At 44.9% G+C, this 27,955-nt stretch overlaps 2 protein-coding genes across 3 annotated transcripts in view; both read left to right on the forward strand.

Annotated features, from left to right (window-relative positions):
* Nucleotides 1-23,450: 23,450 nt before the first annotated feature.
* Nucleotides 23,451-26,900, forward strand: mrpl55 (mitochondrial ribosomal protein L55). 2 transcript variants are annotated; one of them, XM_056277456.1, is made up of 3 exons: nucleotides 23,451-23,629; nucleotides 24,964-25,234; nucleotides 25,943-26,900. In XM_056277456.1, exons 1-3 carry the CDS (start codon nucleotides 23,586-23,588, stop codon nucleotides 26,090-26,092), a joined length of 465 nt encoding a protein of 154 aa, XP_056133431.1. In that variant the 5' UTR covers nucleotides 23,451-23,585; the 3' UTR covers nucleotides 26,093-26,900. The 2 variants fall into 2 exon arrangements, with proteins under 2 accessions (XP_056133431.1, XP_056133432.1); XM_056277457.1 differs by lacking the exon at nucleotides 23,451-23,629 and adding an exon at nucleotides 23,638-23,835.
* A 302-nt stretch (nucleotides 26,901-27,202) lies between these two features.
* slc5a9 (solute carrier family 5 member 9) overlaps nucleotides 27,203-27,955 on the forward strand; it is a 551,736-nt gene continuing 550,983 nt past the window's right edge. Inside the window, exon 1 of the mRNA XM_056275631.1 lies at nucleotides 27,203-27,234. Within this exon, the coding sequence (XP_056131606.1) occupies nucleotides 27,213-27,234 (22 nt within the window). The 5' untranslated portion in view covers nucleotides 27,203-27,212. The remainder of the gene's footprint in view (nucleotides 27,235-27,955) is intronic.

Here is a 27,955-nt window from a genome sequence, read left to right on the forward strand (position 1 = left end):
TCTTCCAGGTGTTTCTAAACTCTCCCGGTGATGATGGATGTTAAGATCTTGTAGGTTGTAGGGAGTCATGTGATGGGACGATAGTTTTTAGGGTTTTTGGTGTCTTCTGTTTTGGAAAGTAGGTAGGGGGTACTAGTTGTGAGCCATTCGGGGCTGGTTTCTGGGTTGCTGATGCATCCATTGTAGGCATTTGTCAGAGCTTGGTGTAAAGACGGTAAGTTCTTGATCCAGAAGTTCGCTATCCTGTCATTACCAGGGGCTTTCCAGTTACTGGACTTCTGTATTTTCTTGGTTAGTTTGGATATTCTCTGTTTCTATCTGGCCGATCCATTCAGAGTTTTTGTTTTTTGTTTTTTATTTTGTTATTCTTTTGTTTTTCCAGATGTTGCTCCAGAAGTTCTCAACTTCACCAATTTTAGGGGTTTCTTTGACCTCAACGGACCTTTTCCCTAGTTCTCTATAGAATTTCTTTGTGTTTTCTTTGTAAGTTTTGTTCTGGTGGAAGAACTTTTGTCTCTTATCAAACCTTTTCACTCGTTGGGCTTTTGCTTGTAGTTGTTGTTTCAATTTTTCAATGGCTGTTAGTATTTGCTCTTTCTGTTTGATGTTGTGTTTCCTGATTAGTGGTCTTTTTCGTTTTTCTTTGACTGGTTTCTCGTTTTTAATCTCATTTAGTGTAGATATGTCTCCCCTAATTTTACGTATTTCACTTTCAGTTTTTTTTTCATTTTGGTTGGTTATCTTTCCTCGGTCTGTTCTTCCTCTTTTGTTTGATGCCCAGTGATTCAGTGATGGCAGAGGCAGTTGCATAGATGAGGTGGTTAATGTCTGTGAGGGACAGCACTTCTGGGAGTTGGTCTTTTATCTGGTTGATGGCTTTGTTTGCTGTTTCTATGGCTGATTTTGAGTGCTGATCACTTTTTATATTTGGAATTGGTGGTTTCTGGCCTGTTGGGGTTTCTTTGGCTATTTCATATTTTCTAAGAATGCTTTCTTTCATTGTGCTCACTTTCTCATCTTGTTCATCTTTGTTTGGCGGTTTTTGGTCATGTGGCTTATCAGTTCTCTCATTTTTGTGATTCTTATCTTCATTTTGCTCCTCTGGATCTGCGTTTGTATCCCTCTCATCAGGTTTTACATTCTCATCTCTCTTCTTTACTCCTGCTTGGATGGCTTGCAGCTCCATTTCGGTTAGTCTTTTCTTATTGACGATATCACGGCGGACATTTGCAAGTTTGTTGGCGTCTAGATTCAGCCTGTCTATGGGGTTATTGGCACGACAGATGTCATAGGTGCTTTGAATTACAGATGTTTTTGGGTTGAAGGAAGCAGTGTAGAAGGCTTCCATGACTTCTTTGTACGCTTCCCTAGACCATTTCTGTGTACTGGCTTTAGTGGGATTTTGAGATGGTGCAACATGAGGGCCTCTTTGATGCAACATGAGGGCCTCTTGTTATTATTATTATTAATAATAATAATAATAATAATATATTGTGAACAGTGCAAAAAAATGAAATCAAAAAGATGTACTGTGAAACAAATCATTTAATGCAGTAATAAATTGGCATCGCCTGTAGTTGTATCTTACATTAAAACAATACAATTGAATGTTGAATTAATCTCAATAATAATTTTATTTTACAATAAGTGTGCATCTTGTAAAAAAAGAATATTACCTCGTGTCACTGCTGCTGTAGCTGCACATAAACGTATGACTAATAAAAAACTTGAACCTTGAAATGTATCTTTGACTCTACATACTGGAAAATGTAGATTATAATTTCATGGATCTACTACTGCTACTACTTTCAGCTGCTCCCGTTAGGGGTCGCCACAGTGTATCATCCGTTTCCATTTTTTCCTGTCTTCTGCGTCTTCCTCTGTCACACCAGTCACCTGCATGTCTTCCCTCACCACATCCATAAACCTCCTCTTTGGTCTTCCTCTTTTCCTCTTTCCTGGCAGCTCCATATTCAGTATCCTTCTCCCAATATACCCAGCATCTCTCCTCCACACATGTCCAAACCATCTCCATCTTGCCTCTCTTGCTTTGTCTCCAAACCGTCCAACCTGAGCGATCCCTGTAATATAATCATTCCTAATCCTGTCCTTCTTCGTTATTCCCAGTGAAAATGTTAGCATCTTCAACTCTGCCACCTCCAGCTCCGCTTCCCATCTGTCATTCCAACCACACACCTCACCATTGTCACACTTCCCTCATACATATCCTGCAACCACTCCTACATACTTCTCTGCAACTCCTGACTTCCTCATACAATACCACACCTCCTCTCTCGGCACCCTGTCGTATGCTTTCTCTAAATCTATAAAGACACAATTTAACTCCTCCTGGCCTTCTCTGTACTTCTCAATCAACATTCTCAAAGCAAACATCGCATCTGTGGTGCTCTTTCGTGGCATGAAACCATACTGCTGCTCGCTGATCGTCACCTCTCCTCTTAACCTAGCTTCTATTACTCTTTCCCAAATCTTCATGCTGTGGCTGATCAAGTTTATACCTCTGTAGTTGCTACAGTTCTGCAGATCGCCCTTGTTCTTGAAAATCGGTACCAATATGCTTCTTCTCCACTCCTCAGGCATCCTCTCACTTTCCAAGATTGTGTTAAACAATCTAGTTAAAACCCCACTGCCACCTCTCCTAAACATCTCCATGCCTCCACAGGTATGTCATCAGGACCAACTGCCTTTCCACTCTTCATCCTCTTCATAGCTGCCCTCACTTCCTCCTTGTTAATCCACTGAACTTCCTGATTCACTATCCCTACATCATCCAACCTTCTCTCTCTCTCATTTTCTTCATTCATCAGCCCCTTAAAGTACTCCTTACACCTTCTTAGCACACTCTCCTCGCTTGTCAGCACATTTCCATCTCTATCCTTGATTGCCCTAACTTGCTGCACATCCTTTGCAGCTCGGTCCCTGTCTAACCTCTCATACAACTCACCATACGCCTTTTCCTTTGCCTTTGCCACCTCTCTCTTCGCTCTACGCTGCATCTCCTTGTACTCCTGTCTACTTTCTTCATCTCTCTGACTATCCCACTTCTTCTTTGCCAACCTCTTCCTCTGTATACTTTGCTGTACTTCCTCATTCCACCACCAAGTCTCCTTGTCTTCCTTCCTCTGTCCTGACGACACACCAAGTACCTTCCTAGCTGTCTCCCTCACTATGTCTGCGATGGTTGCCCAGCCATCTGGCAACTCTTCACTACCACCCAGTGCCTGTCTTAACTCCTGCCTGAACTCCACACAACAGTCTTCCTTCCTCAACTTCCATCATTTGATCTTTGGCTGTGTCTTCACTCGCTTCCTCATCTTGGTCTCCAAAGTCATTCTACAGACCACCATCCGATGCTGCCTAGCTATGTTCTCCCCTGTCACCACCTTGCAGTCTCCAATCCCTTTTAGATCGCGCGTTCTACATAAGATATAGTCCACCTGTGTGCACTTTCCTCCACTCTTGTACGTCACCCTGTGTTCCTCCCTCTTCTTGAACTATGTCTTCACCACAGCCATTTCCATCCTTTTCGCAAAATCGACCACCATCTGTCCTTCCACATTTGTCTCCTTGACTCCATACCTTCCCATCACCTCTTCATCACCTCTGTTCCCTTCACCAACATGTCCATTGAAGTCCGCTCCAATCACCACTCTCTCCTCCTTGGGTACCCTCTCCACCACGTCGTCCAACTCACTCCAGAATTCTTCTTTTTCGTCCATCTAACACCCATATGCGCTCATAACATTCAGCAATACACAACCATATTAGGAGAGGCGACCGCCTCAAAAAACTTCTTCAATGTGAGACGTATTGGATCTTTACTTTGCAAGCCACTAAATCTCCTGGTCTAAATGACGGACTTGATTTCCTACCATTCCTGCAATGTACTCTCTCAGCAGTCTCTTTTTACTCCATTCCACTCTAAAGGTTTTGCTCGATGTCTTTTCCCTCCTGCCTAGATCATAGACTTCCCTCCCCTGTCTGGATCATAGGCCCATAGGCCCTTTAGCCTATGCACCTCGTATCACCATATTATTGTTTTTTATTTTCACAAATTTCACATGGCTTTTCAACATGTAGGTGTTTTTAGCGCCCCCACAGGCAGAACTAGTGCATCACAGCCCCATGGTCTACAACTACAGCTGTTAACCATCACCTGATTGAACCACCCCAGCTGCTACAAAATGTTTGACTGTTCATTGCCTGTCATGACTTGGATTAAGACGAAAGTCGAAACGCGTCAGTCTTGTTGCCTTGCCCTTGGGTGAATAGATTCCATTTCTTTTGGTTTACGGAGTGCCTCAGTTTTCAGTCATTTTTCCATATTTCTCTACCCACCACACTGAAGAGCACCTGTCACCATTAAGCCACTGGACCCATGCAGCGCTTCCTACCCCTCCTTGTTCAGCAATACACCTTCGATTTCCAGCTTCATACTCATCACTCTGTCTGATACTCTCTTCACCTCCAGCACGCTTTTGACATGCTCTTCCTTCAGAATTACCGACTCTGCTTAGCTGCTTAGCCATGGAGCAACACTAGATTTAGCAACCAACTCGCCTAAGGTCCGAGAGAAACTGCTTAGCCATGGAGCTACACTAGACTTAGCAACCAACTCGCCTAAAGTCCGAGAGAAACTGCTTAGCCATGGAGCTACACAAGACTTAGCAACCAACTCGCCTAAAGTCCGAGAGAAACTGCTTAGCCATGGAGCTATGCTAGACTTAGCAACCAACTCGCCTAAGGTCCGAGAGAACTACTTAGCCATGGAGCTACAGTAAATTCAGCAAAAGCGCTGGACATCGCGTGTTCACACGAGCTAGCATGAGAGCAGATCAAAGTTATGGTGAACAATTGCGCGCCATCAGCTAGCTATGCAGTCCATGCAGTGAGCCACAGCAAGACACACGGAGACGCTCCGAAAAACAACGGTCACGGAAAAACCTTCAAAAGCAGCGGAGACAGTGCCAAACGTTACAAAACGTGTGGGAATTGTGCAAGGGAGCACAGTGAACAACAGGAATGCCCAGCAAAAGGACGGCAATGCAACAAGTGCAAAAAATTCAGTCACTTCGCCAAGGTATGTAGGTCCCAGCAGCCACGCAGGCCAGTGCCTACAGTAGAGGGCAGTAATATAGAGGAACTAGATGAACTATATGTGGTGGGGAATACTTCATTGGTAGGTTGAGTGGTTGTGAATGCAGCTCCAGGCCTGACTCCTCCCTCAGCCAATCTCCTCATCAGGACCAGGTTATCTAAGCCACCTGTGACCATCTGTGCAACCCTTTTTTGCCTTCTCTCTTCCTCGGCTTCACATGTGTCTGGTAGTTGGTGCTGCAGTTCCTGAACTTCTAGCGTGGAACCTCTAGTGTTTGCTACCACTGTTGTGCTGGTTATCAGGGGTATTTCCTGGTGTCAAGGTTCCCTGCTAGAGGTGGTTCACCTGCTGCTGTTTTGACTTAGTTTCTTTTGATTACTAACTGGGTTGACCCTTCTTTAGTTTTTTTTTTTTGTGGACCTATTTGACTTATTTTGTCAGTTATTCCCCTCAGCGGTCTGAGTGTCATCTTGTGGGAGGCTAGGCACTTGTGGTGAGGTCCCTGCATGTGTGTGGGTGTGTGTGCGTGAGTCGGAGCACCGGGACACGTGTGGAGAGTTCACCCGTCTGCTGTGAAGTTGCTGTGGGTTTGCTGTGCTGCACGGAAGGTGAGTATTGGTAGCACCCCTGGGCACTCCTCAGTTAGTCTGCCTTCCACAGTTGGCCTCAGCCTAGTTTTCTAGCTTGGTTACCATTATTTGTGTAGGCTGGGCATTTTTTGGTATTTTAAAGTGTTTTTTTAATGTTCTTAATTGTGTTAAAATATCCTTTTTACAAATTATTTGTAATAAAGATTCAATGGCTTCATGTTGGTTTTAATCGTTTTTTTTCTTGATTTCTTTAGCAGCTCCAGTTCCGGTCCTTTCTTGTTTTGATTAATTAAACAACGTATTTATAGTTTTGAACCACGTCTCTGTCCTTTTTCATTAGCGAATCTGTTCGCCTGGCTAAGCTTTAAATCCTTAACTCTGGTTTTATAGAGAAATAGTATTTCCTGGGGTGCAAGTCCGCAGGTGGCGTTGTTGGCCCTTTTCTTCGTCTTAGCCCTCCATCACATATACATTGACACAGTTACGAAAGAGCAGAAAGGCACAGACAGGGAGCAAGCCATTGTTGAGGTTGAAATCGGTCAAGAAAAGCACAGAGTTAAATCCGCGGTAGATACTGGTGCTCAGGTCAACATTATTCCAGCTAACCGTTTTCACAAACTGTTTGGAAGTGTGTTATTAAAGCCCACAGCCCACCGCCTCACAGGCTATGGCGGCGAACTGCTTAATGTTTAAGGGACCTGTAATCTGAGCTGTAAGTACAAGGGCACTGCCATGACACTTGAATTTTACATAGTCAGCATCCAAGCTCCACCTGTCTTAGGACTGAAAGCCTGTCTTGACATGGATCTAATTAAACTGGTCTTGTCTGTGAATGCTGCACAAGCTGAAAGCTGTGCTGTAATGGAGGAATTTGCAGAAATTTTTCAGGGGATTGGACAGTTTCCAGGTGAATGCAGTATACACCTGGACCCCACAGCCACACCAGTCATATACCCACCACGGAGAATCCCATTCACTCTCCGCAGCCGTCTGAGGGACGAGCTGGATCACATGGAAAAGGCTGGAATCATTGCCAAGGTGACCGAGCCTACAGACTGGGTGAATGCGTTGGTGGTGGTAGAAAAGCCCCGCACAGGCAAACTGAGGATATGCCTAGATCCCCGCGATTTGAATAAAGCCATCAAAAGACCACACTACCCACTTCCCACGCTGGATGACATCACTCCAAAACTGGCAGGAGCACAGTTCTTCGGCGTCATGGATGCAAGGTCAGGCTACTGGGCAATTAAGCTAACACACGAATCTTCCATGTGAACGACATTCAATACTGTGGTTGGCCGATACAGGTTCCTCCGCCTGCCTTTTGGCATCATTTCGGCACAGGATGAGTTCCAGAGAAAGATAGACAAAACCTACGAAGGGCTGAGTGACATCGCTGCAGACATCCTAGTCTATGGCCGGACCAAGGAGGAGCATGATGCCAACCTGCGAGCCATGCTGGAGAGGACCAGAGAGAGGGGAGTGCGTCTTAACCCGGAAAGGAGCAAGATCTGCGTCACAGAGGTCAATTATTCTGGACACAGGCTCACACGCAACGGCATCAAACCAGACCCCAAAAAGGTAAAAGCCGTGAAGGAGATGGAGCCACCATGGAACAAGGCTGAGCTGGAGACCATTCTGGGGATGATGAACTACCTGGCTTGATTTGCCCCCAGGCTGTCCGAAGTAAATGCACCCCTCTACCAGCTCCTGAAGCAAAGCAGTGAGTTTGCATGGGATGAAATGCACCACTCTGCTTTCCAGCAGATGAAGGACCTCATCACATGGGAGCCAGGACCTGTGTTCACCTACTATGACCTCAACAGGGAGCTGAGGCTCCAAGTCAACGTGTCTAAGAGTGGCTTAGGGGCAGTGCTCCTACAGGAAGGTAAGCCCATCGCGTATGCTTCCAAATCACTCACAGCCACAGAAGAAAACTATGCTCAAATAGAGAAAGAACTATGTGCTGTTCTCTTTGGGTGTAAACGTTTTCACCAATACATCTACGGGCGCAAGGTCATCGTAGAATCAGATCACACGCCGTTGGAGTCGATACTGAGAAAGCCCCTTGCAGTAGCTCCTCCACGCTTGCAACGAATGATCCTACAGCTGTAGAAATATGACATCGCCATCATCCATCATCCAGGTAAAGATATTCCTGTTGCAGACACACTCTCCAGGAAGTCACTAGCCTACAGTGACCACACTCTCAGCGAGGGCATGGATACTCAGGTTCACACAGTCATCGGCAACCTGCCAGTGAGTGACAGAAAGCTTGCTGACATGAGAGCAGCAACAGAACAGGACACTCAGCTCACCATGTTGAAGCAGACGATACTGTCAGGATGGCCTGAGGTGAGGAAAAGATGCCCGCCCACCATAGCTGAATATTGGAACCACAGGGATGAGGTATCCGAAATGGATGGAATCCTATTTAAAGGTGAGAGAATCATCATCCCACACTCTCTCAGAGCAAACATGCTTACATGCATACACACTCCACACCTGGGCATGGAGAAAAGTAAGCAGAGAGCCAGAGACATCCTGTTCTGGCCACGAATGGGAAAAGAAATCGAGGCCATGGTGGAGAAGTGCGCCATCTGCCTTGAACATTGAAAATCAAACCCAAAAGAGCCAATGATGTCATGCGAAATTCCATAGAGGCCATGGCAAGTCATTGCCACTGATCTGTTTTCCTGGAAGGGAGAGGACTATGTAGTAGCTGTTGATTACTACAGCAGGTACTTCGAGCTTGAGAGGCTGTATTCTACCACCTCATCAGCGGTGGTCCGAAAGCTGAAAGCCATGTTCTCTCGGAATGTTCTCTCCAGGCCGCTGTCAGCATTGCAGACTGGAGACACTGTACGCTACCAACTGGAAAATGGACAGTGGAAACCTGCAACCATCCTTCAATCTGCAGATACGGACAGGTCTTACCACATCCGCACTGCTGAGGGCCAAACTTACCACTGCAACCGCCGTTGCCTCCTGCAGACCAAAGAATGCGAACCACAACACACAGCTTAAGTGTGTGCTGGACATTCAAGTGACCCAGAACTTACCTGCAGACACCACTGGCACTGAGGACTCTGCCATTGACAGGCAAACACCTTGTGTCATTACCAGGTCTGGGCAAAGAGTCAAGCCGAGAAAAGTGCTGGATTTGTAATTGACCTTTCACAAAGTCCTGCTCCCCTTAGTTACTGTTGCTATGCCCGTCAAGCATCTCAGAACTATCCAGGAAGTAGCCGGAAAACACCAAAACATGAAGGAAGAAATCAGCGCATTGTGTGGGTAAAAGTAACAGTAATAATACGTTAGCTGTATTAGCTATCAATAATAGCTAGTAGCAAGCTTAACTTGGAGCGGACAGGTATTTTTGTTGATTTTAGATGGATTAAGCTGGCCATGGGGTCTGCTATACTGCCAAATCTATTGCCGACATTGCACTTCTTGCGTTCTGGGTTTCGGGAAGGGAAACAAAATTACACCCCCTCCAAACTTTTCACATATCTAGTATCCGATTTGCAGATCCCATAGGCACACCGTTTCAGCATTTTGCTGTGTGTTTGAAAGCTTGACGGACCGTTGCTAAGGTAGGATTGGATAAGCACCGTTCTGGGGCGGTACTTTGCGAAAGGTCAATTGTAAAGGGTGTAGGCGGATCGCTGCCCTATAAAAAAAAGAAAGAAAAAAAATCCTGTTACAATGTTCATTGAATTGCAAGTGTGAAAAAGTGAAATGCAGTTGAAATGTGTTTTTTCAACATACCTATTACATACCTGTTACCTGTTCTTCAGGAGAAAAGGGGCAGTGTGTGGTGACCCACATCTATGTAACGAAAGACATTCACCTAAGAGGACGGTGTACCTTTAAGGGAAGAGGCGAGGGGTCAGATAATGCACTTCCGCTTCCGGTTCACAGTTCAGTGTCGTTGTCGAATGTATGACATGCTAAGTTGGAGCTAGTAAACTACCTCGACTACGTCTACTCTCACGTCTCCTGTCTCGTTGTTTTCTAACTCCACATTGGTGACCCCGACGTGATCGAACTACTAATACGAGTATGTCTGACAACGAAGACGCCGGGTATAATGCTGCCGCGGTACCCGCTCCCGACGCCGGTGCTAACAACATGGCTATTGCTAACGCTAGCATTTACGCCGCTACTGTGAAACTACCCGACTTTTGGCAGCATAATCCACGGCCGTGGTTTCAACATGTGGAAGCCCAGTTCCAGCTGAGAGGGATAACGCAGGATGCAACGCAGTACTTCCACGTAGTGGCGGCGTTAGACGCATCGACAACGGCGCGAGCAATGACACTGTTGGAAGCTCCGCCAGCTGCTGGCAAGTACGATGCTATAAAGACATTCCTCCTGAAACTATTTGAACTGTCGGAGCTGGAGAAGGCAGACCGTTTACTGTCCCTGAATGGCCTCGGCGACGGCAAACCGTCTGAGTTAATGGAAAAAATGCTGTCTGTGCTGGGATCGGCTGATCCGGCCTTTCTTTTCACACACATTTTTCTGAGGCAGCTCCCCGCACCTGTACGCACAGCACTGGCCAGTTCTCCTCTCGCCGCCTCCAAGGACTACCGTTCTCTGGCTGCTGAAGCAGACAGGGTTTTCCTGGCCAACCGGCAACAGTTTGTGCATGCCCTGCTACCCCACAAGACCGCCCCACCACCACCTGTGTACGACTATATGGACACCGCGGCTGCGGTGACAGCCCGCCGCCAACCTGACCACGGGCTCTGTTATTACCATGCCAGGTTTGGGGCAAAAGCAAAATAGTGTCGCAAACCCTGCAGTTACAGGGTTCAGGGAAACGCCAAGGCCGGCACTCGTTAACGGCTATGGGCGCCGGCCGTGACTGCAAGCTGTTGTTCATCAGAGACTCCTTGTCGGGCCGGCGGCTGCTGGTTGACTCTGGCGCTCAACGCAGCATACTACCAGCACAAGCTGTGGACACGATGACCGACAGTCACGGCCCCCAGATGGACGCCGCCAACGGCACGTCCATTCGGACGTACGGTATCAGACATGTGGACGTGTGTTTTGGCGGCCGACGTTTCGGCTGGGACTTTGTGATGGCTGCTGTATCCACCCCGCTCCTAGGTGCGGATTTCCTCTGTGCTTTCAACCTGCTGGTGGATGTTAAAAACTGTCGCGTGATTGATGCCGTCTCTTTTGCGTCATACCTCTGCATGCTTGGGGGGGCTGGAGCGCTGTGCCTCACTAACACACTCTCCACCGGGGATCCATACCAACGCCTGCTCGCAAATTTCCCCGAGCTCACCACACCCACCTTCTCCTCGGCGGTGGCCAAGCACGGCGTGGAACATCATATCATCACAGTGGGCCCCCCAGTTTACGCCCGGGCCCGACGCCTCGACTCGGCCAAGCTCGCAATAGCCAGGGAGGAGTTTTCGACTATGGAGCGCCTCGGCATTGTCCGCCGTTCTGACAGCCCGTGGGCTTCCCCTCTTCACATGGTTACTAAGGCCGACGGGGGTTGGCGCCCGTGCGGGGACTACCGTCGCCTAAACAATGCCACGACCCCCGACCGGTACCCCATACCGCACATACAAGATTTCTCTACCCACCTGGCGGGCGCTGCCATCTATTCCAAAATCGACTTAGTGCGGGGGTATCACCAAGTGCCGGTCCACCCACTGGATGTCCCAAAAACGGCTGTCATCACACTCTTTGGGCTCTTTGAGTTCTTACGTATGCCTTTCGGCCTTAAAGGGGCGGCGCAGACGTTTCAGCGCCTTATGGATTCTGTGCTCCGCGACATGCCATTTTTGTGTGTGTACTTAGACGACATCCTCGTGGCCAGCGCGTCGGCGGAGGAACACATGACGCACCTCAGACAGCTGTTCGACAGGCTCAGCGAACACGGCTTCATCATCAACCCAGCTAAGTGTCAGTTCGGGGAGTCGTCCATCACCTTCCTCGGGCACCACATCACTCCACAGGGGGCCGTTCCCCTCCCTGCCAGGGTTGAGGCTGTCACCATGTTCCCCCGCCCCCACACTGTACAGTCGCTGCAGGAATTCCTGGGCATGGTGAACTTTTATAACCGTTTCCTGCCCCGTGCCGCCCACATCATGGGTCCCCTGTATGAGGCCCTGCGGGGTAAGAAGTCTAAGGACGAGCTGGACTGGTCTTCGGGGATGGACGAGGCTTTTGTGGCCGCCAAGACCGCGCTGGCCAACGCTGCGCTGCTAGCTCACCCGTCGCCTGCCGCCCCCATAGCCCTTACAACGGATGCCTCCGACTACGCCGTGGGGGCCGTGTGTGAGCAGGGGGTGGGGGTGGGGGGGGGGCTGGCAGCCGTTGGCGTTCTTCAGTAAACAACTCCGTGAGAGCGAGCGCAAATACAGCACCTTTGATAGGGAACTACTGGGTCTCTTCCTCGCAACCAGACACTTTAGGTTCCTATTGGAGGGCCGACAGTTCACCGCTTTCGTGGACCACAAACCCCTGACGTTCTGTATGGCCAAAACCTCAGAACCGTGGTCTGGGCGTCAGCAGCGCCATCTCGCGGCGGTTTCCGAGTTTACCACGGACATACAACACGTGTCGGGCAAGGATAACTTCGTCGCCGACTGCCTTTCACGGGCGGTTGTTAACGCCGTTCACTTGGGACTCGACTACGCCGCTATGGTAGCGGACCAAGCCAAGGACGCAACCGTTCAAGACTACCGGTCGACCCCTACGGTGCTACGGCTGGAGGACGTGACCTTCGACGCGGCCAACACCACCCTCCTCTGTGACATCTCCACCGGTCAACCGCGCCCCCTGGTGCCTACTTCCTGGCGGCGCCGAATTTTCGACACCGTCCACGGCCTTTCCCACCTGGGAGTGAAGGCCTCGACCAAGCTGGTGAGCGTCAAGTTCGTTTGGCCTGGGCTCCGTAAGGATGTTAGAGCCTGGGCCGGCTCATGTGTGGCGTGCCAACGCGCCAAGGTGCACCGCCATACCAAGGCCCCTTTGGCGCCGTTTGTGGTTCCAGAGAGGCGGTTTGACCACGTCAATGTTGACCTGGTGGGTCCCCTGCCCCCCTCCCGTGGTTATACGTTCCTCCTCACTATTGTGGACAGGGCCACCAGGTGGCCAGAGGCTATTCCCTTGTCCTCCACGACGGCAGCAGAGGTAGCACGGGCGTTCATCGGCTGCTGGGTGGCCCGTTTCGGCACGCCGGGTGACATCACGAGCGACCGGGGCTCCCAGTTTACCTCGGAGCTCTGGACGGCGGTCGCTGAGCACCTGGGGGTGAAGATCCACCGCACTACGGCGTACAACCCGCAGAGCAACGGACTTTGTGAGCGGTTCCATCGGGACATGAAAGCCGCTCTGCGGGCAAGCCTCACTGGCTGCGACTGGATAGACCGGCTCCCGTGGGTCATGCTCGGCCTGCGTTCGGCCCCGAAGGAAGACCTCCAGACCTCCTCCGCTGAGCTGGTGTATGGCCAGCCCCTGCGGGTTCCGGGGGAGTTTCTTCCGGGTGCTACGGCTCCCTGGTCGGCCGCCTCTCACCTCAGTGCGTCCCGGAGCGCTGCCGGTGCCTTCGCTCCCGTTCCGATGTCTCAACACTGCCTCCCCCGGTCCTACGTCCCCAAGGATCTGCCATCGGCGAGGTACGTCTTCATTAGGCACGACAGCCATCGGTCCCCGCTGCAGCCCCCATACGACGGGCCCTTCCGCATCCTGGAGGCGGGGGATAAGAACTTTGTGGTGGACATGGGGGGCAGGCCGGAGCGGGTCGCTATAGACCGTCTCAAGCCCGCTCACTTGGACATCGGGGAGCCAATGCAATTGGCCCTACCCCCGCGGCGGGGGCGCCCTCCTAGGTCGGCCCCGGCACCTGCCTCTGTTCCTGCTTCGGCCCCGCCTATGGCCCGGGTTTCGGCCCCATCTGTTTCCCCTCCTGTGAAGCGCAGCCGTTATGGCCGCAGGGTCCGCCCCCCGACTCGTCACCTGTTTTCCCCGTGACTTTGCACTATGTCATTGACTGTTCTGTTGTAGAGTCTATTTTTATGTTCATGACTTGCACTTTTGCTGTTTTGCATTGTTTTGTGTAGGTGAATTCTGGGGGGGCCTGTGTGGTGACCCACATCTATGTAACGAAAGACATTCACCTAAGAGGACGGTGTACCTTTAAGGGAAGAGGCGAGGGGTCAGATAATGCACTTCCGCTTCCGGTTCACAGTTCAGTGTCGTTGTCGAATGTATGACATGATAAGTTGGAGCTAGTAAACTACCTCGACTATGTCTACTCTCACGTCTCCTGTCTCGTTGTTTTCTAACTCCGCAGGTGCCATGTTTAGCATATTGTTCAAGTGAAACTTGGAAAGGTGAAAGTATTATTGTGATTAGATCTGCATTAGTCGTTGTCATGTACTTTAAGTGATAAAATGTTGTCACAGAATTACTGAACAGTTATTTTCTAATGTTATGTTCTTTCATTACAAAAAAAGGGGATGTAATATCTGCAGCTACACATAGCCTATGATATAATTGGCTGACACGACGCCTCATTGGCATACATCACGGTTATATAAGAATGCTTGCTGCATGACTAAAACACACAAGATGGATGCTGCAATAAAGAGTAGTCAGACGTGATATCGTCTGCTGTCAATTTCCTCTAAGACCACTGAAAGAGTGACTATAGCGAAACCACAAAGTATTACAAAAATGAGCGATGTAACATTATAGCTGATTAGCCTGTTAGCTGAGCCCTAATGTTAACTTACCTGTTATGAAGTGATCACCGCAAATGCAGGCATTTTTAATTAGTTCCTCGCTGCAATCGCTTCTTCTGATTGCTTGGAACCAAAGACGTCTCCGGTTAGCCTTAAAAAGGGTGCGAGTGGACGGAATTCGGTAAAAACTTGAGCGTTTTGTTTTGTTTGTCAAAACTATTCTGGCAACCGACTGCACAACACGACATGATGCCGTTCGCTTTCTTACTGCAGCCGACATGCGCAGTAGAACCTGCGTGACGTCAGAGTGACGTAGGCCGATAATTCCTCTATATCAGACACCTGATTGTCAGCACCTGGGGTACCAGAAGCTCAAAGCAAGAGTCAATAGCAACAGCAAAATAAGCTGTTTAGCATTGGCAGAGAAGATTTGGCAAATTTTTCATGGGCACAACCCACATACTCAGCTCTGTTGCTCATCCCACAAATGCATGTTCCTTACACATGTGGCACCATTTAAAAGGGAAATAAACAGTCTGTCCAAGGTTACAAGATTTATTGCCAAGAAGCATTGTTACAACTGTAACGGGGGCAGTCCTATGCTGTTCTATGCTGGTCAGCCTGCTGCACGCCCGTCACTCTCATCATTAGCTCTGCGTTGTGTTCTATTTTGGGTGGGGCCCCAGGTGTTGTGGGGGGCCCTCAGTCTCTCATCATCATCATCACCATCATGATCAAGGAAGGAGGGGGGACACACAGGACTCTATTTGGCCCACCTTGCCATTTATTTTGGTTTCAAACCCTTCGACAAACGTCCAGTCCTCCAGCGGGAGCGGTGTTTCTTACGGACGTGGGGCTCGAAGTTCAACCACTGCCCGGACTTCACTCGTGTGCGTTAGAAGGAGAAACCGTCCACGGGACTCCGATGTAAGAAAGGATAAACAAGTATTTTATCCCACAGCTTGCAGTATCTTCTTACAGGGATACTCAAGGTTACGTTCTCCTCAACCAGCAAAACTGTCCTACGGTAAGAAACACGTGTGGCTCGGCTCGATCGCTGCTTGAGACTCCTCTCACAAAACAAAAATGGCCTCTCCCGCGTTCCCTCTTCCGTGTACCCACAAGACCTCTCTCTTAAAGCGACAGTACACGTATATGACGGTCGTTGTAAAACATACATAAAAGTAAATAATGACATAAAATAAAATGTAGTAAACACAAATAACAGCACACAGACAGGATTTAGTGATATTTCATACTCAAACAAAATAAAATAAAAACATTAATTTTAACCTGGTTACACAACCAAGAAATCAATTACCAAACACACATTTCCTTACTTTTTGTGCTAAGTATACATGGTCGAAAGAATGGTCACTTTAGCCATGTGGCTTCATTTCATTTTTTTCTATTATGCTAATAATCTGAGCGTTTTATTGAGAAGAAGGTTGGAAGTTGACTATCTTCCCACTTCCCCATCTCTCCCACAACTTTTAGTTGGAGGCTGTGATTTTAATGTAGTTAAAATCCCAAACAAAACCATTAGAAATGTGTTTAATACATTTCCTACCCTATAGTAGCTTAGACAAACGCAATTTCACATGTCTACTCCACATGTTACGACCTAAATATCTTAAATTCCCCATAAATCCCAAAGCAAGGAAATCCATTTTGCAATTTTAAATGGAGTGTATCCACCCGGGGAACTGTTACGATGGCGATTTGGAATTGAAACAGTAACTGTGAAATTTGTGACGATACTGAAGCGACTGATCGTTTTTTTTTCCAGTGCGTGTTTGCTGAAACTTTATGGCTTGATGTACATGACTGGCTTTACCCAAGCTTTTTCAGCTGGAAAACTTCTCTCACAAGGCCATTGTTTGTGGACAATAAATATGACCTTTTGGTCAACAACATTCTTATCATTTTAATTACACAAATTAAAATATATCAAATTGAAACTGTTAACATGTATAATTACTGTGTATTCTGTGGTGCGAATTTTCCTTACGGGTGTTTTGTATATTGTACTGTTTGTACCTTATGAGTAGGGCCCTACCAAATTCACGGCCGTGAAAATCGCGTCACGGACCGTGAAATCAGCCTCTTCCCGTGTAATTGACCATTTGCCGTGAAATGCAGTGAAATGCAGAATTTAAGTGCGCAACCAGTTTGAGAAAATACTGTGCTGACATGATTGACATTTTGGATGCGCGAATAAAAGCATTCACGTGTCTAAGACATTGATTGGTTAAATGAGCATCCGGGGTGGTCGCAATGATCATAGTTGTTACTAGCATAGTTTGAGTTAGCTGTCGCCAGCATGTTAGCTTAGGCCCTAACGTGCTGAAGATGTCGAAATCTAAAGCCTCAAAAAACACGACTGCAGACGACAGAGTAATTGAGTTTGGAAAACATATTTTACACGCTGATGGCGGGAAATTATTTTGTACGAGTTGTAATATCTCCTTAGATCACAGTCGACGAGCAACGATTCAGCGTCACTTGGAAAGTGAAACTCATCTCCACAAAAAGAGGGCTGCCGAAAAAGAACCACAAGGTGGTTCGGAGACGAGTCAAACGAGAACATTACGCAAAGTAGATTTAAACAACCAGCGGCCGAATTCCTGAAAGCAGTGCGCATTTTTGACCCTGCACAAACACTTATTTTGACGGTGGATTTAAACTCACTCCGCACGGACATTCCTGGATTTGACAAAAACTGTAGGCTGGAATTGCCGAACTACAAACACATCGCACAAGAGGTGGACACAACTTTCCTAGCGCTAGCTTTTTGGAAATCCTCCGAATCTAGGCTACCACACCTTGCTAAAGTAGCGTGGCGCTGTCTGTCAATCCCGACGAACTCTTTGGACGCGGAGAGGGCCGTGTCAAAACATGGACAAGTATTTTCATCGCAGAGACAGAGCATGAAGCCAAGCACCATCGCAGGATGCTCAATGCTTACATTAAACCACCAGTACGGTTATGCTGTGTACAGTAGGCTGGGCTATTCAGGCCCTGTGTGAATAAAAAGTGTAATTTAATAATTGCCGTGAAATGTCGCATTTTTCTTATAGATTCCGTTAAATCTGTGATTTTCGAGAAACTAGGTCCGTGAAATTGAGCGAAATGTACCGTGAATTTGGTAGGGCCCTACTTATGAGCCACCGTAAGTTCAGCGATGACGTAATCACGCAGTCTGGTGTGTGCACGTGTAGAGTGTGTGCAGCAGGACGCCAAGATGGCTGCCGAGTAAGTCGTGGTTGCTGAGCTCCTGCACAATGAATGATGTATCTGGTGAAAAACGAAGAAGTCGTCGTTTAAATAACTTTAACAACAACCGGAAGAACTTCTTCAACGACTGAAAGCAGCCTAATGTCGAGTCGAGACAGGAAAAGATCGCAAAAGAGCAAAGTCCCCTCGCCTGCGGTCCACTCGGGTAACATGCTTATATCCTCATGCCATGATTACGCCCGCTCCGTAGAACCAGTAACGGTCACTATGGCAGAAGAAGAATTTCCTCCGCTACCTGTGACTCCATGCAAGTTCCCTACTGCAAAAAAAGCTCTTTATGAGACTAAAGAGTCCACATCCCAAGATAACGCCGTCATCTCCATACTCTCCAAACTCATAAATGAGCGAGCCGACTCGATTGAAAGGCTGGTGAGTGAAAACACTAAGAAAATCGACGAAAGTACACTGAAGATAGAAGGGATGAAAAAAACAATAGACTTTGCATGCAGTGAAGTAAAAGACACACAGAAGAAAGTGTCAAATGTTGAAGCTCGTCTTAAAGAGGAAGAGCGCAAAGCTGCCAGTCTTCAAACACGTGTGTACGAGCTGGAGTCCTACTCAAGGCGGTGGAACCTGAAGCTTTATGGCGTTGCTGAAAATTCAACCGAAAATGTGAAAGAAAAAGCTTTAGAGGTTTGCCAGAATATCCTTCCAGAGGAAAAGAACAAGCTCTCAGATGTTGTCGATGTTGCCCATCGTCTTGGAAAACCATCACAAAGCCGCTCCACTCCAAGGGCCATCATCATCCGATTCTCCCTGAGGTCCTACAGAGATGCTGTGTGGAAGTCAGCAAAAAATCATTCTTTCCTGCGTGACAACAGGCTTCGTTTTGCTGAAGATCTCTCTCAACTCGTCAGGGAGGCCAGGCTGAAGATGTGGCCCATGGTGCAGAAGGCACGAAGTGAGGGGAAACCTGCATATTATGTAGGTGCACGAGCCTTCATCAATGGACAGGAATTACCTGAGGTAAACATGACTGATTTCAACTGAGTCTTTTTCATGGCTTGCGAGTCCAACAAAGCTCAGTCTCCTGACTCTAAACTGGTGTGCTGTTAGACTTTTCATCACAGGGAGAACTGAGCCTACTTGAACTCTCATTTAGTTTGCATTCTTTTCTTACAATATTTCTTACAATGTTTTATCCTACTGATTTTTTAAAGACAACAGCTTGAAAAACTAAGTGGTTTAAAATATGTAGGAAACACTTATTTTACTCAATTTATATTATATTGTCACCTACTATGTTGACTGTTCCAAGTGCAACTAATGCTCAGCGTACCAGGTCATAACTACTTGTTCAGTATTATTTCGTAAGTTTTCTTATCTTAAGAATTTCTTTGTCTATAGTTTCCCTAAACGCCAGGGGTTTAAGGAATGTTACAAAACGTAAAGCATTATTTGTATTTTCGAAACAGTTTGATACAGATTTTTGTTTCTGTCAAGAATCTCACTCAATCTTAAGTGATGTGAATTTTTGGAGAGCCCAATGGGCTAACGATTTATGGTTTTCTCACAGCTCAGAAAGATCAGCGGGTGTCTTAACCATGAAAAATAGATATAACGGTGACATCCTACACACAGACACAGATCCTAAAGGACATTTTATCTGTCAAATTGTCAGTTATGATAAAATTATTTTGATTATTGTTAATGTGTATGGATACAACTCTAATTTAGAAAATTCTCAATTATTTACTGTCATAGAGAATAGACTTAAACATTGGCTCACTAAATTTCCAAATTCCCAAATAATAATTGGAGGAGACTTTAATGTAACTTTGAATCCACTTATAGATAGATGGCCACCTACACAAGATAATAACAGAAACAATTTTATTAAATCTTTTATAGAAAGATATGATTTAGTAGACATATGGAGAGTCAAATCCCCAGATACAGTAACGTTCACTTGGAAGAACAAAGGAAACACAAGGCTTTCTCGTTTAGATTTTTGGTTAGTTTCCAAACATTTTAACGAGCAAGATATCACAGTAAATGTTATCCCTTGTCCCTTAAGTGATCATAAGGCTATCTACATATCAATTAATCTGTTTCCCTCTGATAAAAACTGCAAAGCCAAATATTGGAAATTGAACAACTCTCTTCTTAAATATGAGGAAGTTAAAATGAAAATTTCACAATTGATAACACTTTACTTTGATAAGGCAAAAATAAATAATTCATTCAGATTAAACTGGGAGCTATTTAAGTATGAATCAGCGAAATATTTTAGGACTTAAGGAAGTAATCTTGCCAAAATTAGGAAATTAGAAGAACAGAACATTATCACAGATATTTCTTTAGTCTCTCAAATTTCACCAGACGCCTTAAAAAAAGAAGACAAAATTAAATTGTATGAGTCACAAGAGAAACTTGATGTGATCTATAAAAGAAGGGCAGAAGGAGCATTTATTAGATCGCGGACACAATGGCTAGAAAAGGGTGAACAGAACTCTGCATATTTTTTCAAACTAGAAAAATATCGTGCAAAAATTAATACCATTAATGAACTAAAAATTAATGATAATATAACAGATGACCCAAAACTAATATCTGATTTTTGTTCTACTTTTTATAAAAACCTGTACACATCTGAATACTCTGAAGATAATACTCGAACGTTCCTGAATTCACTACAGCATACCTCTCGACTTAAAGACTCTGAAAGAGATCTTTGTGATCTCCCCTTATCACTAACAGAGGTTAGCAACTGTATTAATTATTTAAAGGAGAACAAATCTCCGGGAACAGATGGCTTATCTTCTGAAGTCTATAAATTGTTTTCACAGCAGATGGCACCATTTCTTCTACAAGTGTTTAATGAAAGCCTATCATCCAGTTGTTTACCTGCAAGTATGACTCAAGGTTTAATTACATTAATTCCTAAACCACGCAAAGATCCGCTTTATATTGACAACTGGCGCCCAATCTCTTCTAAATAATGACTATAAAATATTGGCATGATTCTTGCTAGAAGAATCAAGAAAGTTCTAGATTCCATAATTGATGAAGCACAATCAGGATTCATGCCTAATAGACACATAACCAACAATATTAGACTAGTTTTAGATGTACTTGATTACTCACACCTCATTTCTGATAACAGCTTTTTGCTCTTCTTAGACTTCTTTAAAGCCTTTGACACGGTGGAACATACTTTTCTCTTTCATTCGTTAAAGAAATTTGGTTTTGGAGACTTTTTTTGCAATACAATTAAAACCCTTTACAATAATGCCAACTGTTCAATCAAGCTTAAATATGGGTCATCTTCCAGGTTTGAGGTCAAACGTGGCGTTCGTTAAGGTTGCCCGATATCGCCATATTTATTTCTACTCACTGCCCAACTTTTGTGTGACCATATTAAGTGTAGTAATCTGGAAGGTGTTTCTATTGCTGATAGAACTATTGTAATTAGTCAACTAGCGGATGACACCACTTTATTTCTAAAAGACAGCTCCCAAGTACCTTTAGCTATTAATATTATAGAACAATTTACTAAAGCTTCGGGCCTTCATTTAAATCTTAAAAAATGCGAATTATTAGCTATCAAAGATTGTTGTGTTGATTCAATTTCCAATATTCAAGTTAAAAATTCGGTTACTTATTTAGGTATCATTATTGATAAAAATGAATCCCAAAGATGTAACACTAACTTCAATCCAATAATTAACAAAGCTAAACAAAAATTCTATCTGTGGCTCTTACGTGACTTATCTTTAAGGGGCCGAATTCTCCTCTCAAAGGCTGAAGGAATATAAAGATTAACATATGCTGCACTGTCATTAGGTATAGATAGTCATATATGCAAAACAATAGATAAAATATTATTTGATTTTGTATGGAAAAACCGCACCCATTATCTTAGGAAATCTGTTCTGATGAGCGAATACAATAATGGTGGCCTTAATTTTTTAGACTTTTCCACACTAAATTACACCTTTAAAATAAATTGGATCAGACGTTACCTTATATGTCCATCTTCTCTTTGGAATTTCATTCCCCATTTTGTCTTTTCTTCAATTGGTGGTCTTAAATTTTTGCTTCTATGTAACTATAACATTGACAAAATCCCCCTCAAACTTTCTTCGTTCCACAAACAAATGTTACTGGCATGGTGTCTAATTTACAAACACAACGTTTCTCCTCACAGGTTTTTTATTTGGAATAATAGATATTTGCTGTATAAAAACAAATCTGTCTTTTTCAAACAGTGGTTTGACAACAATATTCTTTTGATTAGTCAGTTGTTTAACCAACATGGGCAACGTTACAATTATGTTGAATTCATTCAACATTATAGATTCCCTGTTACACACCTAAAGAATTTTCTATTGTTTTTGATGCTGTTCCCTCTGGTATTGTTTCAATTTTCAAAGGTGTTAATGTGACTGTTAATCTCCCTATATCAGTAGATGTAACTGAAACAACTGTTGGGAAAGCATGCTTTTCATGGAACACCAAGAACAAAAACAAGATTATTCGTCAAATGTTTCAACAAGATATTATTAGCTCACCCTCTGCCTTATCTTATTGGTCTGCCTTTGTTGGTGAAAAAATTGTTTGGGAAAAAATTTGGCTTTTACCTCATAAGTTCCTCTTGACTAATAAAGTAAAAGAAATATCTTTCAAAATTATTCATAGATTCTATCCAACTAATCATTATTTGCAGAGACTTAAGAAGGACATTGATGTGAGTTGTTCTCTCTGTGGTTTGTTTAATGAAACATTGGTTCATTTATTTTGGTCTTGCCTACACACTAAACAACTGTGGAGTAGGTTGTCTCGTTTGATTATTGATCATATTTACCCTCATTTCACCCTGAGTTGGAAAAATGTATTGTTTGGATATACTGAATTTGATAGGAACCTCGATTCTCAGTATTATTTAATCAATTTGCTAATTATCTTAACAAAATTTTATATTCACAGATCTAAATTCTCTAGCAAGAAACCTAATTTTCCTGAGCTGTCTGCGTATATCAAACAATATATTTCATCAATATCTGATAGTGAAAATAAAAAAGCTGTAAAAACGTATAAGCACTTTATGATTTACAAAATATTTAGTTAAGTATGTAATTTATTTGTTTTACTTTATACAATCCCCCTGGCGTATTTATGTTAATGTTTATGATAATATATGTGTTAATGTTGTATACATTTGATAATGTGACTATTGTTGATTGACATTGTTTTATACTATTTTTGTTCACTTTTGTTAAAAGTTCTTAAAAAAAGGTGGAGTGTGTGCATGAGATAAAAACAAAGCGCGGTGGTCACATCTGATGTGAGCTCTGTATAAAAGTGAATGCAAATGCCTTGTGAAGAAAAAACAAATTCACCATCGTTGTTGAAAACAAGTCTGTTAATTTGTAAGTACGCAAAGTATAATCCGCTGAAGAACAACACCTCAACAGAAACCCAACTTTTGTGTATTTCACAGAGTTTCTTATTTATACAAAGGCCCTTAAAGTCATGAAAAATAAATCTGCAGTGAAACTTTTTAGTATAAGAAAATAATTCACTAAAAAAAAAGCCCTAGCCCTGCTCATTTTCTGTGTATTTTATATTGATGTTATTGCAGCCTCTCGTCTGTTTTATTTTTGTCCTTTGTATGCACCTGGTCCTCTTGTTCTAATATGGAAACGTTATCGCCACGTTGTTTGTACGGTTGAAATTTTTTAAAAAAGTTTAAAAAAAAAAGACTGGCATTTGGCGGAAACAACTTCCGGGTCATGGGGTAGAGGACGTTGTCGGCGTCCGATCCGTTCTGCACATGCGCGACCGAACGTGCGAGCCATCGCGGAAGGTCTGCGTCCCTCAGAGCTCGTCGAGGCTCCTGCGTGTTCCCAGCGACCAGCCGACATGGCCTTCGTGAAGGTGTGGGCGCAGCAGGCGGCTTTTTCACGGTAACCTCCCGACACTAGTGGCTGTCGAGTTGTTGCACGCTTTCTTTCCCAGGGTAGTGGTGAAGCTAGCAAGCTAGCTACCTTCACACCGGCTCTAGATGACCACCAACAGAACGAAGGTCGCTGCACACTGCTCGCAAAGTTGTTGTTAGCGGAGCATAAACTGGCTGGAGGAGGATGGAAACGATGGAACAACAGGAAAACAAGTGCGTCGAGTCGCTAGCAAACACAGAGGCCACACTTAGCTGTCATCTCGTACCTCTCCAGGTACCTCTCCCGCACTGGTCTTCCAGATGGAAGGGCTGCGGGAGGCGCAAGTCCCACACTCACTCTTCTGCAGACAACGTACTGTTAATGCTTACTGATGTTTACATCTGGCGACGAGGGGACCACGCAAGCCATTTAATGTCCTCGTGTTCATTAAACTTATTTTAAATTATCTAGCAGATGACTTGAGACATAACACTAAGTCATCAAGATGACTTGAAACAACACAAGTCATCAAGATGACTTGAAAACATTAGTCATCAAGGTGAATTTGAAAACATAACACAGGTCATCAAGATGACTATGTTAACCACTGTTCTACTTTATGGTTTTGTTATTTGTGATCTAGCTCCTCAAACAAAGTTTTATTTCACTTCCATCGTTTAGTAGCGGTCCATAATGAGTCTACATGCAGGAGGTAATAATAATAATAATAATAATAACTATTTATACAAGTGAAATGTGTGAATGGTATATGTAAGCAGTAGGTGTCTGGGTGGCAGCAGACCAAATCTGACAGACGAACTGTTGTGTAATTCTTTCAACCTGGTCATACAGTCTAGTGCAAGTAATCATTGCACTTGGACAGGCTGATGCAGACTTACTTCTTTAATATACAGAGAACAGCAACGTTAATAAGTTAGGAAAATACTTTTTCAATACAGGCAGGCCTGATCTTGTCATGAATTCGATGTCTTGATGTTTAGTTTGTCTGAGCTGTTAACAGCTGACTGGTGAAACATCTAGAAGTACACAATAAACAGGACTGTTCATTGACATTTTAAAAGACTAACATTTCTAGAGATGATGTAATTCAATGAGAATTTTAAAATGTCAGCTCAAGTACGTGTTTTGAGAACAGCTGAAAGACACTTAACATTTCCAAAGCAGGTGGAACAAAAGATTTATGACAACACTGGGCTGAAGTGTAACATGTTACAAGACTAATGCTCCCTTTTTATTTCCTGTGGCACGTTTAACGTCATGGAGATGAACTGGTGAAGAAGCTAGAAGTGATAATGACATGTTCTGTGTGTGTGTGTGTGTGTGTGTGTGCGTGTGTGCAGGTATGTCCGTAATGTTGTCAGTGGGACAGGGTTGCTTCCTGTCTCGTCTCTCCACGGCTGCAGTGTCCATCCTGTGGCTCCAGTCTCACACACCTCCTGCCTGGTGCCCACTTCACCGCTGCACACACACACACCTCGGCTGAACTCCAACAAGACATCCATCGTCCGCTGTAGCAGGCGGAAGTACGAGAGACTCTACCCTGTTCTTCTTGTCAAGCCTAATGGAGCCGCTGTGAATATCCGGTACAAAGAACCAAGACAGATACTTCTGGTCAGTGGGTTTCTGTCACATGAAAGCACGTTTGCACTTGTTCTCATCATGAAATGCTTGTCATGCTTGCTCAACACACAGGTGGGAAATAAGTCTTTTGAGTCTTTTGAACTATAAGGGGAGCGCTTCATGGTAAATGAAGCGCTTTCGGGCATGCGGGTGGCATTTCGGTCTGTTCCGTTGCCTACCAACACGCACATTGCCGGATCGAATCCCTGTGTTACTTCCGCTTTGGTCGGGCGTCCCTACAGACACAGTTGGCCGTGTCTGCGGATGGGAAGCCGGATGTGGGTATGTGTCCTGGTCGCCACACTAGCGCCTCCTCTGGTCAGTCGGAGTGCCTGTTTGGGGGGGGGGGGGGTAGCATGATCCTCCCACGCGCCACGTCCCCCTGGTGAAACTCCTCACTGTCAGGTGAAAAGAAGTGGCTGGTGACTCCACATGTATGGGAGGAGGCATGTGGTAGCCTGCAGCCCTCCCCGGATCAGCAGAGGGGGTGGAGCAGCGACCGGGGCGGCTTGGAAGAGTGGGGTAATTGGCCGAATACAATTGGTGAGAAAAGGGGAGGGGGGTGAAGCGCTTCCCTGAGTCCTTTGTATGCGTTTCATTCCATAAAGATTTAATTTCTGCTTGAACAATAATGATGAATTTAATGATGGCACTTTTTTGTACATACTACCTAATCCTAATTTGTGTATGTATTAACAGATGCCGGTAGACTTCTCTACTCTGTCTGAGGAGGACCGCAAAGCTCGTCTAAAGAGGAGAGACGTGAAAAAGACGGTGACGCAGCCTGAGGTCCACTACGATGATGACTTCAAGGCTGATGACTACAGCCAGTTCTGGATGAAGAAGTAACGTCACGATACTGAGAGACTGGCGCTACGCCCTATGTGTGGAGGAAACACAAAGTCGCACTGGTGTTATCTACAGTAGACACCATCTTAATTTTCATCTTCATTTCAAAACGTCAGGTAGAATCTTTGAGGAGAGAAAAAAGAAGGGTCACTGTCCATTATGTTTATTTCTACATCTTTAACAAGTATAGAGAAACCATCCCTACCATCTTGTTTCTGTGCCAAGTACAGCCACGTGGAAGACTACTGGACATCAACAATATAACTTATTGTTTTAGAGACAGCTCAGAGGATTTATATCTTACCTGCATTTACTCTTGTACAAATTCCAGTGAGCCGTCTTGGAAGAGGAAATGACCAACATAGTCTGGAGTGGCTGACGTGCAGTTACATCTGATATCTTTACATATGTTGCACTAAGCATCCATTTTATTATCATCAACTTGGCTTCCTGTCGTGCTGTTAAGAGGAACTTCTTTAATTAAAAGTGCAGTTGGACAACATTGAGCTAATTCTTTCATGGTGTCAGCTGACATGTATTGAGAAACTGCTTGTCTTGGTTGCCATATGTTTGAGAAGATAAAGACTAGCAGCAGTATGGGGGATCTTTGTGGACAGTACAGGACTTGTCAGAAACCACATGCAGGTTTAATTTGGACTTCAACCCTGCTGCCCTTGAAGTGCACCGCCAACACTTCACTTGGTAGGATTGGTAGTAAATCACTGGAGTAACGCCACGGCTTATTGTCTTGTCACACATTTCATGGCAGTCAACCATGTGACCATTAAAGATGGTTTACTCTAAACAACTTGCTGGGCGCATTGAGTCTTGTTACTATTTTGCGAACACTAGTTAAATTATCCTTAGGTATTATCAAAGAAGACCACCCTCCTGCTTCTTCTCTTCTTACATAGGAGTTTAACCAACTCAAGGAGTCGAACATGTTCTTTAATATGCCACCATTTCCTAGGGATGTGTAACTAAGTGATAAGCTTATTAATGATTAACAGCCAGAAGGTGACAACAGACAGAGGAGCTCACACTCCCCTGTGATAGGAACTATGAAGACATTTGAAGGAACAAGGCATATATTCCAACACCTGCCTGAGCTCCAGTCACCATGTCCAGCAGCCCTGCCTCAGGTCTGTAGACTTTGTTTTCTGTCAAGGGTTCAATCTACAAGTCATTTCTGAGCTAGCTGGGTGTGACAGTGACCTACCTCATTTAACGGTTCAGTTGATTTTACAAGAGTTCACTTATTGAAACACGGGCGAAGTCGAAAACAGGACTTTCCAGAGACCAGATTGTATTTGTCTTGATGCATGCTGAATAATCCAGGTCAGAACATCCCAGAAGGTTGAATCAGTTCATCTGGACACTCAACTAAGTGACTTCATCTGTCTCAGCTGACTGCAGGTGTCCCCACCCTTATAAACAATACAGTGGCATAACGACCCAAACCAATCACCAGTTTCATATGCAAATTACCATGACCATTAGCTAGAGTTACAATGGCCATGTGTACTATGTACGTTTCTCCCAATAAATGTTGTATCCAGATGAACTGATTCAACTTTCTGGGGCATAGACTGTATAGCTCCAGAACTCAGGGTTACACACCATACAAAAAAGGAACAATTCAGCCAGACTGTAGTTTACTTTAGCCTGTCCTCTGTTTTCCTGATTGTGGGGGTCTACTTAGTTTCAAGTTGACATCCTGTAGCGATCCTGTATCTCTCAGGTGAACACAGTTAACAATCCCTTGCTCCTCTAATGGGCATTTATCTCATTGAAGCTACCTTGGAAAGTTTTTGTCCCATTATTTACTTTCAAATAACGGTGTACATCAGTTCGTATGGAGAT

The sequence above is a fragment of the Lampris incognitus genome, chromosome 3 (assembly GCF_029633865.1).
Source record: "Lampris incognitus isolate fLamInc1 chromosome 3, fLamInc1.hap2, whole genome shotgun sequence".
Lineage (NCBI taxonomy): Eukaryota > Metazoa > Chordata > Actinopteri > Lampriformes > Lampridae > Lampris > Lampris incognitus.

Excerpts from the sequence above, each read along its gene's own strand:
- mrpl55 (XM_056277456.1), top strand. The coding sequence starts at position 23,586 with ATGGCCTTCGTGAAGGTGTGGGCGCAGCAGGCGGCTTTTTCACG. Across the intron at positions 23,630-24,963 it reads CAGCAGGCGGCTTTTTCACG|GTATGTCCGTAATGTTGTCA; the intron begins GTAACCTCCCGA and ends GCGTGTGTGCAG. Across the intron at positions 25,235-25,942 it reads AACCAAGACAGATACTTCTG|ATGCCGGTAGACTTCTCTAC; the intron begins GTCAGTGGGTTT and ends ATGTATTAACAG.